Source organism: Festucalex cinctus, chromosome 13, assembly GCF_051991245.1.
Source record: "Festucalex cinctus isolate MCC-2025b chromosome 13, RoL_Fcin_1.0, whole genome shotgun sequence".
NCBI lineage: Eukaryota > Metazoa > Chordata > Actinopteri > Syngnathiformes > Syngnathidae > Festucalex > Festucalex cinctus.
Genome location: NC_135423.1, coordinates 4,183,196 through 4,201,164, shown reverse-complemented (window position 1 = coordinate 4,201,164; position 17,969 = coordinate 4,183,196). Strand labels below are relative to the sequence as shown.

General features: G+C 42.3%; 5 protein-coding genes across 7 annotated transcripts in view; 4 read left to right on the top strand and 1 right to left on the bottom strand.

Annotated features, from left to right (window-relative positions):
- The window catches only part of bach1a (BTB and CNC homology 1, basic leucine zipper transcription factor 1 a), a 54,344-nt gene that overhangs the window by 5,382 nt on the left and 30,993 nt on the right, over positions 1-17,969 (bottom strand). The window contains exons 6-7 of one of the 2 annotated variants that reach the window (XR_013287898.1): positions 11,017-11,180; positions 8,450-8,530 (exon numbers count right to left, since the gene is read on the bottom strand). The gene's annotated coding sequence lies outside the window, so the exon portion shown is untranslated. Of the gene's footprint in view, positions 1-8,449; positions 8,531-10,792; positions 11,181-17,969 lie in introns of those variants that run through there. The other variant, XM_077541055.1, reaches the window with a different exon arrangement.
- LOC144033525 (claudin-8-like) lies at positions 447-2,571 on the top strand. Its single transcript, XM_077541707.1, has one exon. It carries the CDS (start codon positions 544-546, stop codon positions 1,468-1,470), a length of 927 nt encoding a protein of 308 aa, XP_077397833.1. The 5' UTR covers positions 447-543; the 3' UTR covers positions 1,471-2,571.
- cldn8.1 (claudin 8.1) lies at positions 3,783-5,016 on the top strand. Its single transcript, XM_077541027.1, has one exon. It carries the CDS (start codon positions 3,840-3,842, stop codon positions 4,635-4,637), a length of 798 nt encoding a protein of 265 aa, XP_077397153.1. The 5' UTR covers positions 3,783-3,839; the 3' UTR covers positions 4,638-5,016.
- LOC144033169 (claudin-8-like) lies at positions 6,306-8,850 on the top strand. Its single transcript, XM_077541060.1, has one exon. It carries the CDS (start codon positions 6,425-6,427, stop codon positions 7,418-7,420), a length of 996 nt encoding a protein of 331 aa, XP_077397186.1. The 5' UTR covers positions 6,306-6,424; the 3' UTR covers positions 7,421-8,850.
- The window catches only part of LOC144033164 (glutamate receptor ionotropic, kainate 1), a 28,499-nt gene continuing 21,235 nt past the window's right edge, over positions 10,706-17,969 (top strand). For both annotated transcript variants that reach the window (XM_077541052.1, XM_077541051.1), the window contains exon 1: positions 10,706-11,147. In XM_077541052.1, the coding sequence (XP_077397178.1) occupies positions 11,063-11,147 (85 nt within the window). In that variant the 5' untranslated portion in view covers positions 10,706-11,062. The remainder of the gene's footprint in view (positions 11,148-17,969) is intronic.

Sequence of the window (17,969 nt, the reverse complement as noted above, 5' to 3'; positions counted from 1 at the left end):
TTTGATCGTTATATTTTCTGCCTTTTTAAAAAAATCAATTTTCTGACTTTTTTGGGGGGAATTCCAAAGACATTTTATAATAATTTTCTATCTTTCTTCTTTTGTTTTTGAACATTTTATGGTTACTTTTTTGGACATTTTTACATAACTTTTAAAGTTTTTTTCATCAACCCGTTTGCTGACAACTTAAAAATTGGGACTCTTGACATTTTTTTTCTTTTAGCTCCACAGAGAGCCACTGAAGAGGGACTAACGAGCCACATGTGGCTCCAGAGCCGCAGGTTGCAGACCTCTGGCCTAGCGAGTCAAATTTTTTTTTATCCTGCTCACCAATGAAGTTTCATGTTTATGTCCTTCCAGTTTTGATTGGGCTCTTGGAAACGCATTCAAAGCACCGGTCCGACCAGCATCTACGTGGTTCAACCAGCTCGACGACTTGCGCCGCGTCGTTAGCATTTTTGTGGGTGTATAACCTCCTCGCCTGGTTCCGCTCCTCAGAACTCATCCCAGCAGACGTGCGAGCGCTTGCCGGCGTGCTCAACAATGGCCTCCTACACCGCCTACAGCGGTTACACCAAGCCGCCGCTGTCTTACGCCGCCTCGTACTACGACGAGAAGCAGCCGTACACGGCGGCCTACACGGCGCCCTACACGGCGCCTTACACGGCGCCTTACTCGGACTACACGGACTACAAGGACTCGTTGTACGAGGAGAAGAAGAAAATCGAGAAGAGAAAGCGCAAGTACGCCATTTGCTGCGAGTTGGTGGCCCTGGTCATCGGCTTCATCGGCCTCATCGGGGTGGCGGCGGTGACGGGCCTGCCCATGTGGAGGGTGACGGCCTTCATCGAGGAGAACATCATCGTGATGGAGACGCGGTGGGAGGGCTTGTGGATGAACTGCTACAGGCAAGCCAACATCCGCATGCAGTGCAAAGTGTACGACTCGCTGCTCTTCCTGCCGCCCGACCTGCAGGCGGCCCGCGGCCTCATGTGCGCCTCGGTGGCCGTCACCTGCTTCGCCCTCATCGTCTCGGCCGTGGGCATGAAGTGCACCAAGGTGGTGGACCACCGCGCCCGCACCAAGCACATCGTCCTGGTGGCCGGCGGCGCGCTCTTCCTGCTGGCCTGCGTCACCACGCTCATCCCCGTGTCCTGGACGGGCCACCGGATCATCCAGGAGTTCTACAACCCGCTGCTGATCGACGCCCAGCGGCGGGAGTTGGGCGAGGCGCTCTACATCGGCTGGGTGACGTCGGCCTTGCTGTTCGCCGCCGGGGTCATCCTGCTGTGTCGCCACGCCCCGCGCGTGCAGGAGGCCGAGGAAAGGATGATATACAACCCCGGCTCGTACGTCTACCAGCCCGCATCCGTGTACCAACCGCCGACCAACTACCAGCCCGGGTACGCCTACCAGCCTGCTTACTCCGTGCCCCCGCCGGGCTCGGTGGTCTACACGCCAGTCCAGTAGACCGACTCGTGACCAAAACTGCACAGAGACAGAGATGATCTCGTTTTTCCTTGCCAAAATGAGGCATTTATTTCTAAACTCACCTGGAAAAGGCTGAAGACAAAAAAGTATTCCAGAGTTGTGATTTTAAATAATGTGTACACCATGATGGGAATGCTTTGGAATACATTGTACAGATTGTTTTTGCAGGCTTTGTTGAAAAGTTCTTTAAGAAAATTATGCACTAAAGCCTTTTTTTTTTCAGACAAATTGCATGACCTCCAAATGATTTCTCTTTTTTTCCCACTGTTGGGGTTTTATGAACTGTACATTTTTATTTCAAGGACCCACAGTGGTGTTCAATAAATGGAGACAGTTGAGGACAAAAAAAAAAAAAAAAAAAAAAGGGCCTCTGTTGATTTTGTTTTCCGGGATCGCGTTTGACTCAGCACTGAGCATGACGTGTTATCTCTTTTGTTGTCATCAACTATGCAGCTCAACTGGTCCAACCAGAACATTGTCACAGGTCCACCCACCAAACCAAACTGGCACTTGGGTGTCGACAAAGCTACGATAAAAAGTAGGGATAGACCGATAATCGGCCCCGGCCGATTATCGGCGCCGATATTTGGCATTTTGACAAATATCGGCACCGATAATCGGCCCCGGCCGATTATCGGCGCCGATATTTGGCATTTTGACAAATATCGGCATCGGCCATGTTTTGAATCTGAAGGCCGATAAAGCTCACTGAGCAGGGGATACTTGCGAACGTAGCGAATTTGGGGTTTTCATCAGGATTTGTAAGATGTTCGCAGTCAGTTTTTATTTGTCGTAAACACATTTGGAACATATTCACACAATTTTTCACCGCAAAAATCTTTTTGAAACGTTTTTACGAACCCTAACAAAAACCCCAAATGAGCTACATTCACATGAATTTGTTACTCAGTGAGAAATTATATATAGTTTGAAAGAATTCCCCCCCCCTCCCCATTTTACTGCAAATGAATATCGGCTTGAAATATCGGTTATCGGCCGACTTGACCACAAATAATCTGTATCGGTATCGGCCTTGAAAAAACCATATCGGTCTATCACTAATAAAAAGATACATTTTTCCATTTGACATTTCATTAGAGCACCAACAGAAAGTCCAGCCCGAGTGTCAAGAACCTCACAAGATGAAACGCAACCACTGACAGGCGGCTAATCTAAGATAATCCTACAAATTCTGAGCCATAACTGATCTAGTCTATATATGCTCTGTTCACACTTCCAAGGTTCATTGTTGTAAATGAAAGAATTTAGGAAGGCTCAGAGGAAAACACGTTGATATCAGACCACAACACTGTGGGTGAACCCTCATTGATTAAGAATCTGAGTATAAGAAACAAAGGCATTCGTCAAGCATTTTCCACATGTTGCCGATTCCAGCAGTTCCGTCAAAAGCAAGGCACGTTTACATAAACAGCTATTCACACTCAAATTCGCAGCTATGGTCAATTTCAAGTCTTCAATGAAGCTGTTTGGGAGGTGGAAGGACGTTGTAGATTCAAACTCCGAAATTTTCAAAAGCCAGGCATATGTGCTAACCACTGTTCCACGGTTTTGCCCAATATTCATTCAGTGATGGTCATTTTATGGTCACTTTTTTGGACATTTTTAGGTCTAGTTTTTAAAAAACTTTAATCTACCTTTCGTCTATTTTTCTGACAACTTAAAAATCTGGACTTTGACATTTATTGAACATTTAATTCTTTCAAAAATCAAAATCATTAATTCATCTACTATTTTATTTAAAAATAAAGATAAATATGTAAAATAAATAATTTCTACTTTTTTTTTTTTTTTAAATCTGTGGCATCAGAACCATTCAACGTTGAGGCAGACTTACTAACCACTAGTCACCATGCTGTCCGAAGTTTAGCTAAGTAAACATAAGATTCCTCCCATGCTTCTCTAAGATTTTGGTGTAACTTCGGGACAATATGGAAACTCCACATGAGAGAGCTCAAGTGGTTTCAAACCCAGAACCACTTGGCTGTGAGGCAGACATATTAACCACTGTCCACCGATGCCGTCTAGTAAATGAACACCTTTCTGAACTCGACTTCCTCATTCAACCAGGTGTAAAGATGTAAAGTGAGACCTTTGAGCAAACAAGGTTACAACGGCTCCAGTTCGCTGTACAAAGACACAAGTGGCCTAAAGGGAGTCTGTCTCCTAGCAACCGGTCTCAATTCCCACCCCTCCCTCCCACCTTGGTGTCCTGTACACAGAAACAGGTGAACTCCTCCCTCTCCGCCGGGATGCGGCAATGTCCCCAAGCGGGACTCCAGTCCGTCCTAGCGCAGTCGCTCCGGCAGCCGCGTGGCGAGCAGGACAAGATGGCCAACTCGGCGCTGGAGTTGCTGGGCCTTATTCTGTCGCTGATCGGGCTGATCGGGGCGGCGGCCAGCACCGGCATGCCCATGTGGCGCGTCACGGCCTTCATCGGCGAGAACATCATCGTGTTCGAGACCCGCTACGAAGGCCTGTGGATGAACTGCTTCAAGCAGGCTGACATCAGGATGCAGTGTAAGGTCTACGACTCCCTGCTAGCTTTGCCCCCGGACCTCCAGGCGGCTCGGGGCCTCATGTGTTGTTCGCTGGCCCTGGCCGGCCTGGGTCTCCTCACCAGCCTGGTGGGGCTGCAGTGCACGTCGTGCATCCGCAACAACGACCGAGCCAAGCGCCTGGTGCTCATCGTCGCCGGGGCCATGATCATCATGGCGTGCGTCTGCGTCCTCATCCCCGTCTCGTGGACGGGCCACGTCATCATCCGGGACTTCTACAACCCCTTGCTGATCGACGCCCAGCGGCGGGAGCTGGGGGAGGCCCTCTACATCGGCTGGGTGGCCGGCGCCTTCCTCTTCGCCGGCGGGTGCGTGTTCACCTGCTGCAACGTGCGGTCGGAAGGCAAAGACGCGAGGAGCTACATCTACTCCAGGAACTCGGACTACGTGGCGTACCCTCCGCAGCCCGTCCAGCCTCTGCAGCCTCAGCAGCTGGTGCTGCTCCCCCAGGCCCAGGCCCAGGCCCAGGCCCAGCCCATCCTGTCCAGGCAGCCCTCCACCAACTACAGCTACCAGTCCAGGCACCTGTCCAGGTACCCGTCTGCACGCAGCGGGGTGGCGTATCTCTGAACTCTGACTCAGACAACAACAAACTTGTCGTGCATTTCATGAAAAAGAAAATTACACATTTCAGTGAGTAGATTACCTTACGTACACATTTCTTTCATTTTTTTTTTTTTTTTTTAAATAGAAGAGTATTTCACGTGGTGTTAATTTAGTTTACTTATGGGTGTCAAACTCAAGGCTCAGGGGCCAGATCATGGCCGCCACGTCATTTTATGTGGCCCACTAAGGCAAATAAAGTGTGCTTACTTCATGTTTGTTGTTACATGGATTGGTTCTTTTGGGCTGAAATTTCGTATGCTGATATTGAAATTTGTTTGCACTTTGATCAGTTTTACAAGCATTTATGTTCATAAAATCCTATTTTGAAATCAATTGGACAATATTTGGATGCTGAAATATTTTTAATAATTTGATTAAATGTGTTATTTAGCATATATATATATATATATATATATATATATATATATATATATATATATATATATATATATATATATATATATATATACATTGTCAATCAATTTAACAATGTACTGTATTTGAATGTTCAAAAATTGAGCCCAAACAGACTGTAGACTTTTTCTTTACTTTTTTTTACATCATTTAATAGCATGTGTAATACTGTGCATGTGCAGTATATACTGTAGTGTAATGTTAATGTATACCTCAATTTTAATGAAATACATAAATAACTGGTTCTATTGGTTCAGAGTGAGGCACATAGACTGAAATGGCCACATGTGCCCGATTAAGGGCTAAATTAATACCTTTATATCAGTGTCAATGAAAACGGGTTCCATTAAACCATGCAGGTGTACCTAATAAAGTGTCCACTATCAGAAACCCAGCATTCAATTTTTGCCTTCTGTTAAGATCATGTGTACGTGTACATAAATAGGTAATTGTTAACTACGATTATATTGTAAACTAAAGAGCGTTTACATCTGAAAGCCTGAAGTTGGCGTGACGAGAGTGACTGCTTGTTTAAGGTGTCGACGCGTTTGTTTGCCAAGAGAGCGCCGGTCGCACGACAGGCACAGTCATGTGACCGCAATTTGCAAGTGGCTTTGAATGAAGATACAAAGAGTCCACTACCTGGCTGATCAACTGTTTTGCATCGTCGCTGAGTCTGAAGCAAACTGCTATACGATGAGCAGGTTATTCTTCAATTAATAGAGGAATGTGGAATTGTCGTGAAAGAATTAAAATTAAAAAAAACATTCTAACATCCATACTTGTTTCTGAGTAAACAAGAGGAAAAACTTCTTGTTTTTCAGAATATTTATTTTTTTATTTTTCGGAATATTTTTTTCCTGTTTTTTTGGAATTTATTTTTTATATGACAGAAAAAGAAATTCAGTAAAACAGAAAAAAAATATATTCAGAAAAACAGAACATTTAAAAAAAAATACACAAAAAAGAAAACCAAAGCTCTCCCCCAAAAAAGCAGAAAAAAAAATAAAAAAATTTTTTTCAAGTGAATGCAATGCGCTTCTATAGTACGTTTCCGTAGTACAGTTCATAAAAAGTGAGGTTGCTGCGGTCGACATACCAGTATGTAGCCAGAGGAACGGTAAACACAAAACAAGCAGTGATGCTAAAGCGCCCTCATCCACCTGAGCCAACCAAGTGCTTGTGAAACACTTTTCCCACAACAAGCTTCATCTGACCATACACAAACGCATCAGTTGCGCCTCGGACTCGTCGCCGACAGGCTGTCAAAGTACGGGTGGCCTCCAGCGTCGGGATTTAGTTCCTTGTTTGGGATCTAAAGGCAGCCGAACTTTGCGATGGTCAAAGGAATTTGCGAGATAGCCGCCGTGTGCGTGGGCCTGGTGGGGCTGATCGGCGCGGCCGCCACCACCGGGATGCCCACGTGGAAGGTGACGGCGTTCATCGGGGAGAACATCGTGGTGATGGAGACCCGCTGGGAGGGCTTGTGGATGAACTGCTACAGGCAAGCCAACATCAGGATGCAGTGCAAAGTGTACGACTCTCTCCTCTTCTTGCCCGCCGAGCTGCAGGCCGCCAGGGGCCTCATGTGCTGCTCCCTGGCCTTGTCGGGACTGGGGCTCCTGCTGGCCACGTTGGGGCTGCGCTGCACTTCCTGCTTGCGCGGTAACCACAGAGTCAAAGCCGCCATTTTGTCGGTCGCAGGCGGCATGCAGCTCCTGGCTTCCGCCTGCGTGTTCATCCCCGTGTCATGGACGGGCCACGTCATCATCCGCGACTTCTACAACCCGCTGCTGATCGACGCCCAGCGGAGGGAGCTGGGAGACGCGCTTTACATCGGCTGGGTGACGGGAGCTTTTCTCTTTAGCTCCGGATTGTTGTTCATCTGCGGTCTCCGCATCTCGGAGAAAAGGTCCTTGGACATTTACCAGCCCGCCACGCTAAGGAAGCCCGTTCTGATGGCCTACCAGCCCGTCCAGAGTCTTTCCAGCCTCACATCCAACCAATTCCAGCGACAACTCATCAGTCCTCAGTTAGCAACAAGCGACGGCGTTCTCCTCACCCCGCCTGAAAGTACGTCCGGCTTGTACCAAGGCAGCACCACCCAACATTCGTCCGTGAGGCACTCGAACCCGGTGGGCAGCGTATACACGCCGCTCAACTCCTTATACATGAGCCAGACCGGCACGCCATACACGCTCACGTACAACCCCAGCGCGTCCTATCAATCCAGCTTCCAGCCCACTCCTCAAATGCCCGTTTTCATTCCATATAAATCGTCCAGAATTGAACCGGCATCTTACAGTGGGAGCAGTCCAGGCATGTACATCTGAACAAAAAAAAAAAGGAAAAAAAAAAAAAAAAAAGCAAACAGCAGCCACCAATTCTGGATGACAACAGATTTGAGAACTACTACTTTCGGACTGGACACTGTTTTCTGTCCATTAAATCTATGAAATGATGTTGGTTAAATTGCGGTTCCAATGAATATTAGAGACTGTGAATAGGAAAATTACAAAAGGCAAACCGCAAATATGTTGGGAAGACACGACTCCCGGATTAAGTAAACCTTTGATAATTAAAGTGAAACTACTCTCCCAAAAGACAAACTGACAGATACAGTTTGTAAGGAAGAGGGAACAGAAGGAGATGGGAGAGAGAAACTAGTGGCTTTTTGTCAGGATTCCCACAATCTATTTTTAGTGTTTAATATATTTATTGATTTTCACACACAAAATTTGGCAAAAATTAAACCCACCCAAAATAACATCTCCTTTCCACAATCTATTTTTGTAAATACAAAATTCAAGCAAGTGTAAAAAATTGACAAGTGTAAGTGAAATGTTAAACATAACTTTGCTGCTGTCATTCAGTCCTTCCGCAACTTGATATGCGTGTTTTCCACGGTCAGATTGCATCACGTCAGTAGCATTCCACATGAATAAGTCACCTGCTTGTTGTTGTGTCAAACTACCATCACTGGGTTCGCTCTACGAGCCAAAGATTTGATGGGTTTTGGTCACTATAATGTTGTTTTGATAAACCGGTCTAATACTCATATTTGATTTATTTTTTGCACGGTAAAGTGTCATTTCAAATCATCTATGAGGCTGTTGCTTGTCTATTTGCTTCTTAGGGAAGTCAAACCAGTTGGTGTGGCATCAGCTTTCTGATGACAAAGCAAGGCTGCAACATGAGCACGTCGCTCACACTTGAGCCACTGATGGTTAAAAAAGCAACTATATAATTATATGAAATGTTTGCATCCATGGGGTTTTAAAGATTGTGAAATATATCAGGCATTACCAGTGAAATGGTTAAAAATTAAAAGTGTGAGTATCAGCTGTAATTCTATTACTCACCACCAGATGCCGCCACATCACATGATCAAACTGGACTGGACTTCTCATCGTCTCTTTGCACTTAATCAGCTGACACACTTCCTGTTGCAAAAATATACACATAATGTATGCTTATTTTCAATTTCAGCAAACATTTTAACAGCCAATTTGGCCAAATAATTGCAACTGTGAGCACATTATTCATTTTCATCCATGTTGTTTTCCTGCAACGGAAGAGAAACGTTAAATGTCAGTGACCCGCGACCCTTGTGAGGAATAAGCGGTCAAGAAAATGGATGGATGGATAAATGTCAGTGAGAGATTACATGATCTGCCATTTTTGTTTTCACTGAATATGGCATTATACAATTCAAACAATGTAATTTGCTTCAAAGTCTGCAATAAATACTTGATCTCAGGAACGATGCCACTAAATGCTTTAAGATATCATACACGTCAGAAATGTAGCTATCATTAAGATGAACATTTATTTATTTATGTATTTATGTATGTATGTATGTATTTATTTATTTATCTATTTATTTTAAGTAACTTAACGTGACATATATCTGTTTGTTTGTTTTTTAAAAGAGACCAAAAATTACTTCCCCTTTAAAAAAAAAAAAAAAAAAAAAAAAAAAAAATTCTGATGGTTTAATCAGAGGTTCTCAAACTTTTGGTTTCCAAGGAGGGGAAAAAAACTTTTTGAGAAACTTGCTGATGAGCACTGCATCCACTAACAACGGGGCTGCGAACAGAGAGGCACTAGTTGAAATAAGGACAGTCAGCGATTTGGTCGTTATATGAAATGACTTTTCAGACAGGAGTCATTTTCACATTGCTTTCCAGAGATTTATCCACACGAGAAACCTTTTGACCTGAGTTATGTGCTTTCAAGCCACAAATATTTTGCCATGAGAAAAGACCGCAAAAGAGCCAGAAATGGGACTTGAGATTTATGTGATGTGTCAAAATCATATCAGGGCTTTCCATTGGCCCAAAGGTAGGGTAAGGAGGAGTTAAGAGCTCGCGGACCCCAGTTTGAGAATCCCGCTTAATCTTCAAGGCAGCAAGCAGCAGTTGCTAAGATTACATTTGCGTTGCCCCTCCCGCATCGGCAGCGCGGCGAAGATTTAATCATCATTCCTCGGTGTACCCGAGCAAAGACGTTGTCGAGGTCGACTGCTGGCAGATTTGAAGTTAATCTTCACGACGTATCCATGTTTGCGGATCAGCCAGATCGCCCGTGTCCTCAATTGGGCGCCGGCACGGGAGGGAAAGGCTCGGCCCAGCCGGCTGCGTCAAGTCGGCGACAAACAACGGAAGCCGCGGCCGGAAACGAGTCGTGCTTCATTTCACAATAAAACCGAGTTGGAAACGTGGGTCAAAAACTGTAACCTATCTTTACAAATTTGACTTGACAAATCAGTCATATTGTCATGAGATTAATGATGTATATTCTGACAAAAATCTTCACTTTCAGTAAATCACGCATTGCAATTTGCTTCATTTGTGGCAAAAGTACTCAGTCACAATCTTTATTTAAAAGGGAACTCAAGTCAAACATTTTCTTTTCAATATGTTTTACTATCCTAAACACGGAATATTGCGTTTATGGACTATGGATTAAGTAGCAAAATCCACCACCTCGGAGGCGGCCATTTTGCCACTTGGTGTTGACTGAAAATGACATCAGTTTCTCAGGGCTGAGTAACAACCAATCACAGTTCAGCTTGTGACCGTCACATGATCAAAATAACAAAATAGGTATACTGAAATGAATGTGGAAATGTATGTACATTTAAAATGATTTCTAGATCACAACATGAAATATTGCTAAGAAATTTCAGATTGTTCGTATAGTTTGAAAAAAAAAAAGACTTGCAAGAAGTTAGTAAGCAATAAATTGTGAATATTTTCAAACTGTACACCTACAATCTTGGTAAAAAATAACCCAACTTTGGTCAAAAACTGGACCGACCCACTAATTGGACGAACACCCAAAAATGTGTTTTCTCGCACAACAACTCAGAAAGGTGGTCAAATTGACCCAAACAGCAAGTTGGTCCAATTTTTTAGCGCAATTATGTGCATCCAAAATGGGGAAAAATTTTAATTGTCATTACTTATAGCTAATTAGACTACAAATATACTAGTATGGGCCCACTTGAGATCAATTTGGGGGTGCATGTGGCCCCTGAATCCAAATGAATTTGACAGCCCTGGTTTACAGAGTACGCATTTTATTTTGAAATCCGTAAGGGGAATCAGTACTTCCTGTCCGTGCTGCCTTGACAGCCTGAGCATCTCAGCGATCCTCCTCCTCACTTGCACTCTTCAATTCAAGCGTACGCCGGGAAAAAAAAAAAAAAAAAAGATGCTATGTGCCCAGTGAACATGGAAAACAACAACTGTGCCACGCATGAAGGATTTTAACGTTCAATTTGGACCGTGCTTTTTTTGTTACGCCGCCTTTCTTTCCTTTCTTTCTTCCTCCTCACAATGAGTGAGAAGACGATGCGGGTCAGGGGCCAGTTGATTGCGACGGTCAAGGATGCGAGGACGGGCAAGGTGTCAGCATGACTTACGGGAAAAAGTGATCTCCATGCTGAAGCGGAACCCCCAGGGAGGACCATGGCGAAGAGGAGAGGGCTGCTGTTGTCTCTGCTCTACTTGGTAGCAGACTTCTGGCTCAGTTGGCAGCAGGTCCTCAGGATTGGTGAGTGACTGACTCCAGCAGCACTTTGGCTGGCTGCAAAATGGCAGCAAACACACTCAAAACAAGGGCGACTCAATGCATTTTACCGATTGTAACGTAAACTATATATATATATATATATATATATATATTTTTTTTTTAATACGAGTTGCATTCCTGCCAAGAATAGATGTTTATTTATGGTTTTTTTTATTAACACATTCACTGCCAGACTAGCAAAAAAAAAAAAGAAAAAAAAAAAAAAGCATCATTTGACATCTTTTTCCGTCAATGGCAGTGAATGAGTTAACATTAACGGTAATTTGATTTTTTTTTTTTTTGCTGTACAAAAACAAATACACTGACTAATAGAGTACATTCTAACATATTTGAATATATTTTTCATCACTTTTGTGCAAGACATTCATTAATTTAAGAAAATATAATTTCATGTGTATTTGTAATCATATAATTTAAAATCATTTAATTTCATGTGCATTTTAAGAAGATAATTATTTTAAAATAATTTAACCGGTTTACATAATTATTTTTCCTGTTGATTTTAAACCCTGTAAATTAATGCAGTATAAATGTTTAAATAAGTTAATGAGAAATAATTTAATGAAAAGAAAAATACCCATTTTTAAAATTTAGCATTTATTTATAAATTCCAAATAAATGAATTTGACTGAAATGCGTACAATTTATATATATATATATATATAAAAAAAAAAATGTATTGTAATGAAACTAAATGTTAAAATATCACAAGCCCGCTACATCACATCAACAGACGTTTCTAATATTTTGACCCTGTATACAGGCGACCAAAATATGAGAAACATCTGTTCCTGTTAATTCTTAATTTACTGCATCTAACTAGAAAACGTCCTACATGTTTACATTTGGAACATATTATCAAATTTCTAATATTTAACCGACATTTTTTATTTCAACAAATTACAATTTACTTCTATGTTATTTTTTGGGGGAAAGTTTCCAACTGGATTATTTCTGTTTTCTGTATTCCCTCCCACAAACAATAATCATCACAATAATCATGGCGAAGTTTGTTGCTGTGCTTGTGCACAACAAGATTGAAATCATCATGTTAATCCACTTGGCGTTGCGCTGCCAGAGTCTGGGCCATCCACGTCGCCAGCGCGGGTCAGAGGAGGACTGCCGATGCATGTGAACGCATCGCGGCTGGCACACCGGCTCGCTCGCTCGCTTTTTGGCCTGCGGCCATGGGAAATAGATACACGGCAGCATACGGAATAATGAGCAAGGGTGGGTGGCGACACTTTGAAATCTGGCTCCACTCCGATGCACCAGTCAGGAGTCATTCCAGTTTAGGGACGAGCCCTTTGAAAATTGTCGAGAAAGGCCATGCAATTAGTCCTTTTATATCTGATGCAAGCAGTGATAAAAGTGCTTAATTAAGAGTAAGACAGTCTGCTTGTAAGTTGCATCACAAAAAAAAAAAAAAAAAAAGACTTTTTAATTAAACAAGATTACTCAGACTCCTGCCAAGGTTTAAAATGTGTCACCTACAAATGGATTTCACTGTCCTATATAAACATCTCACCTCTTGACTTCAAAGTCAATCTGGATTGGGATGAAAGGTAACCCTTGTTACATTCAACGTTACGATTACAAGCACCGGGTGAGATTTGACATCATTTGAAGGGCTTTATCAGAATTTTAACATGTTGCATTTACATTGCTACCCGAATGTACAAATCTGGATCAGGGCAGGATTTAAATCTGTTTCGATTTAGATTGACCACTCCTGTCAAGGTATAAACTTCAAAATGGGTCACCTACAAAATAAATGGCTTTTACTGTTCTATGTAATATTTTTTCTCCCATTGAATCTGGATTCAAACCGTATTGGTATGAAATCTAATCTTTGTTTAATTTGTTACAATGATACTATTACAAACATGGTGAGATTTGACAGCATTTGAACGTGTTCACCGGAATTGTAACTTGTTGCATTTACATTGCTCCCCATATAAGCAAATCTGAATCACAACTGAATTCAAATAAGTCCAGATTTAGATTGAGCACTCAGACTCCCATCAAGGCTTAATTTTTAAAATGTGTCACGCAATGTGGCTTTTCCCTTCCTATATAATCCTGTTCTTCATTTGAATCCAGAGTCAATCTGGATTACTATGAAACCTAACCCTTGTTTAATTGCTCCACTGATAGTATTACAATCATCTGGTGTGATTTGACATCATTTGATAAGGTTCACCAGAATTTTTCCATGCTGCATTGACTATTTTACTGCATTGCTACCAAAATGTGCAATTGTGGATCAGAACTGGATACAAATCACTTAAGATTTTGATTTTGTTTAGACCGAAGTAAGGTAAAATAAACCACAAACTTCGATAACTTATCTTACCGTTGGTTTGATTTTTATGAGTGGCGTGATCATCCACAAACTATTTGCTAAATATCCATCCATCCATTATTTGAATGCAGAGACGAAATAATAACTTCCTTGGAGGAGTAAATTCCTTCAACGGCCAGCAGGGCGTCGCTGTCGCCACTCCGACTCTGTTGTGTAACTCGGCAGGCTAACATGTCGCCGCCGCCTCCCTATTCTCTCCCGTCTCAATCTGCGCTCCGTGTCGTTAATCTGTCTCAATCATCGACGGGTGGCCTAATCTTTGTCATTCTCATCTCGTGCTAATCTCGGCCATATGGTGCGGCGCTCGCTCCAATTAACATCCCTTCGTTTTGGCAGGTGTCGGCACCCAACCGGGACGGGCTTTCACTCTTCTCGCCGGCTTCGGTAATAATGATAAATCCTTAAACAAGCAACACTAATCTTCTTTATCCAGAAAGTCAGAGCAAGCAAGCGAATCGGTCGCAGCTTGTCTTTATTTGCCAACTCGGCGGTGTCCGATTCAGGCCCGCAGTGGCCCATCTGGAGCATTGTGAAAATTCCCAGTGGGCTGCCACGGGGCGCTATAAGAATGCATATAAAGTATCCTCCTTAGATCCCTTACTGGTTTGTCATAAATTATTATTATTTATAGGGGTGCCAGGCGATTAAAATGTTTTAAAACATCATTAATTGCATGACTTCAATAGTTAACTCATGATTAATCGCAAATCTTATATCTGTTCTAAATGTAAAATAAAATGTACAATAAAATAGTTTCTTCTAAGGCTTCATACTATTGTTAACGTAAAAGTGGGAAAAAACGTTAAACTAATAGAAATATGTCTGCATCTTTTAGTCATTGATGCAGTAATTTCATAATAATTCATAAAATTGAATTAATATTAAAAACAAGTGGGAAGTAGATTTGTGTTGGGGTAATTTTTCTGCCACTAGATGGCATAATTGCATTTGTAAGATGTTTGTGACACAATGTGACAGGTATCTTTAACATGATGTAACTTGTGAAATTCTGCACTTTTTTTTTTTTTTTATAAATTGTAAAATACAAATTGACCCCAGTCTCCACAAATATATGCATTATTAATACATTTATTACTGCCAAATTTTGACGCGGTCGTGTCTGTTGCATTGCGATTGGAGTTCCTCCAGTACAGGTTTTCCAAGTAAGGGGCGTCCATTAAAAAAAACGTTAAAAAAATAAATAAAATTAGTGCCGTTAAAGGAACTTTAAATTAACTGAAAACTAACGCACCAAAACAGTAAAATACAAAAAAAAAAAAGGGCCTGTAAAATTCTAGTTTCTTGTTAATTTAAGTTGGGGGGGAAGAGATATTAAAATAAACGATTTATAGTTTTATGAATCGATATCACGCTCGAAAAGAAAAATCGATTTAATGATTATTCCATTTTTATTTTTTTTTTAACCTAGCACTATTTAGAATTGTGAATAATTCAGAGATTGTTGTGTCATTGTGCTGATTTCAATGAAAGGGCAATCAATTGCAGTATGCAAAATGGCTGACGGTGACAAGTGATCACTCTGATTGGTTGTCAGCGAGTAAACAATAATCACTGCGTGTGATAGAAGTACATTATGACATAGTACACGAAATCAAAACAATAGCAAATAAAATGGCATCATCTAGTAAATTAAGCCCAGCAAAACATTTCTTTTTACTTAGATTTGATCCTGCTTGTATTATGAGTTTGTTGAGCAAGGTTATGGATTATGTGTGCATTTTGACGATATCGTCACCCCCGTTTGAGAACGTGTCCACCCACCAAAACATAATCCTCGTTTTCACTCTGTCAGTCCAAGAGTGTGTTGGCGGGGGGGGGGTTGTCCCACTGCACCAACAAAGAGAGCTCAGTGCCGCACATCAAACGGGGATCGTAGGCGCCGCTTCAGGCCGCCTCATTCATTCTCAGGTTGGCGTCGGCCCAAGTTGGATGGATGGCGGTCGCTGGCTCGTCAGGCTGGGAGAAAGTCAAACACTACGCGATTGTCCCGTTCTAGCCGACAAGACTCGCCTTCATGAGAGCGCTGCGAGTCAACCTAACAGTTCATTAGGTCACCTTTCCACCAAGCGGGTTGAGATCGGTTCGGCTTGCGATGCTACGGTTGGCAACTATGTGAACACGAGGACGCAATGGTACATGTACGTGGGCTTGTCGCGTTTTGACCGTACTGCTGTACGAGGTTATGATCGAGAAGGCGGGCTCGGTTACCAAGTTGCTTAGAAAAATAATTGACTTTGGTCTCGCGTTATTTTGTTTTTCTTGAAAATATAGAACATTTTTTTCCTTTGGTAAAAAATACTACTTTTTGATAAACAATATCCATCCATCCGTCCATCCATTTTCTGAACCGCTTGCTCCTCACAAGCGGCTGGTGCTGGAGCCTATCCCAGCTGGCTATGGGCAGCTGGCGGGGTACACCCAGAACTGGTTGCTAGCCAATTGCAGTGCACATATATCACTAGTTTATACTATAAGTATAGCACAAATTATTATTCTAAAAGAGCTTAAATCAGTTCAAATTTTGTGCGTGCATCTTCCTGCTTATCCTCATGACTTCCCTTAAATGTAAACCACTCACGGAGGATTTGAATTTGAAAAAAATAATTGAGAAAAAGTACACAAACTTTAGGTGTGTTTTTCAGCAACGACAACGTAAATTGGTAACTGTGAACCACCAATGTGTCAGGGATTGCTGTAATTAAAAACAAGAACCCAAAGAGAATCCTCCCGAATCCTCGATGGAAGCGTTTTGTTTTGGGGGTTTTTGCCTTCCGCTGACCAGTTGAACAAAACCATACCGTAGCGTAAAAATGAAAGTGCATAAACCCCCACCACAATCTTACTTGTTGTCCATGTTCTTCATCAAAGGAGGCAACAGAAGCGGCTCAAGGCAGTCTCCCGGTGGCGCTCTTATTTTCATGACCTCCCAGCATGCATTGCCCCACAGCACCGTCTGACCTAATAACATAGTCAGATCACTTACATGGACGATATCCGCAACATGCCCGACTACTCAGCAGTTTTTTGCAAGTTTCTGTTTATCTAGGTGAAAATGTATGTCTTGTGGGGAACCTGCATGACCCCCTTAACACACATCCATGAAATTGCATGAAATTAGGTGGATGCGTCTTTCATTAACAGGGTGCACAAAAAAAGCCTATAGGACCTGTAGATGAAAGTAAGCAGGAATTTGGCCGTTTTACTTTAAAGCAACCATTAAGAGGTGAATTCTGCGTTATTATTCAAATAGGCAAAGCTTTATTACGGAGCTTCTTTTTTTCCCTACTGTGGGCAGGATGAGCCCTAATTACAAACAACTGTTTTAGCAAATAAATCCTTGGGATGACATTTTTTCACCATTTTCATTTTTTGAAACCACACCGATGCAGTAGCGCGCATGTTACTGTATGACAGTCCAATTTAAACGTAAATAACACGTCACTTTTTGTATGATTTTTGTTCGAATTTCTGTGACAACACAACAGGTTGTAGCATGCCACATAATAAGCTAACTGAAGAACCGCACTCCTCAATCATGTCTGTTAATTAGCATTTATTGACAGAGATGAATTAACCCCGAAGAGGTGCATAGGCCTACATATGATGGCTTTAAACTCCCGCAGAACAGATAGACAACATCAAGCATAACTACCAACTAAGGATAATATATGAAACGTAGACTTACATGAATAATGTCAGGCCAGCAGCTCGATATAAACTGCGAGTAGCACACAGTGGCAACATGCCCCGTAAGCAACAAAACAAAATGGTGAACTACTACGCGAGACAGTGCTCGAATTCTAATCCGACAGTGACCTCTAGTGGCCGGAGGAAACCTCTACAAAACGCCATGATAAAAATTAAAAACAAGTGTCCATAAAGTTCACACACAATATAATAAATATTATAGTATAACAAAGCTGCAAGCAGAAGGACCCCAAACTGCGCCACAATTCCTCTTGTAGGAGCGCTTGAAATTCGCTACAAAATGGCTGGCTTCCTGTTCAATTTCCAGCATGGGTTCTTGTGTGTGATAAACGCGTCCATTTAATTGAGCAGCATTTTTCGAACTCGCAAGATGGCACGAGCGACCTTCTGGTCATGACCTCTCAAAGTACAAGGCAAATTGGGAATTGGCAAACCAAAATAGTCATGCTCCGCCCATTTGAGATGGAGAAGATAAAATAGATGCGGAAGTTGCGTCTGCTTCTGATTGGGGGTTCATTTGGCAAAATTTTCAAGTTTGGAGTTCATCCAAGTACGAAACTTTGAAATGGTTGTTCACAACAAAATGGCCGACTTCCTGTTCAAGTTTGAGGATGACTTCTTGAGAAGTTTTCAATGTGTCATGTTATGATAGACATGTCCACCTAATTTAACATGGATTGGTCAACGAG

Bases quoted from the DNA above. Each gene is read 5' to 3' on its own strand.
- LOC144033525 (XM_077541707.1), top strand. From the start codon at position 544: ATGGCCTCCTACACCGCCTACAGCGGTTACACCAAGCCGCCGCTGTCT.
- cldn8.1 (XM_077541027.1), top strand. From the start codon at position 3,840: ATGGCCAACTCGGCGCTGGAGTTGCTGGGCCTTATTCTGTCGCTGATC.
- LOC144033169 (XM_077541060.1), top strand. From the start codon at position 6,425: ATGGTCAAAGGAATTTGCGAGATAGCCGCCGTGTGCGTGGGCCTGGTG.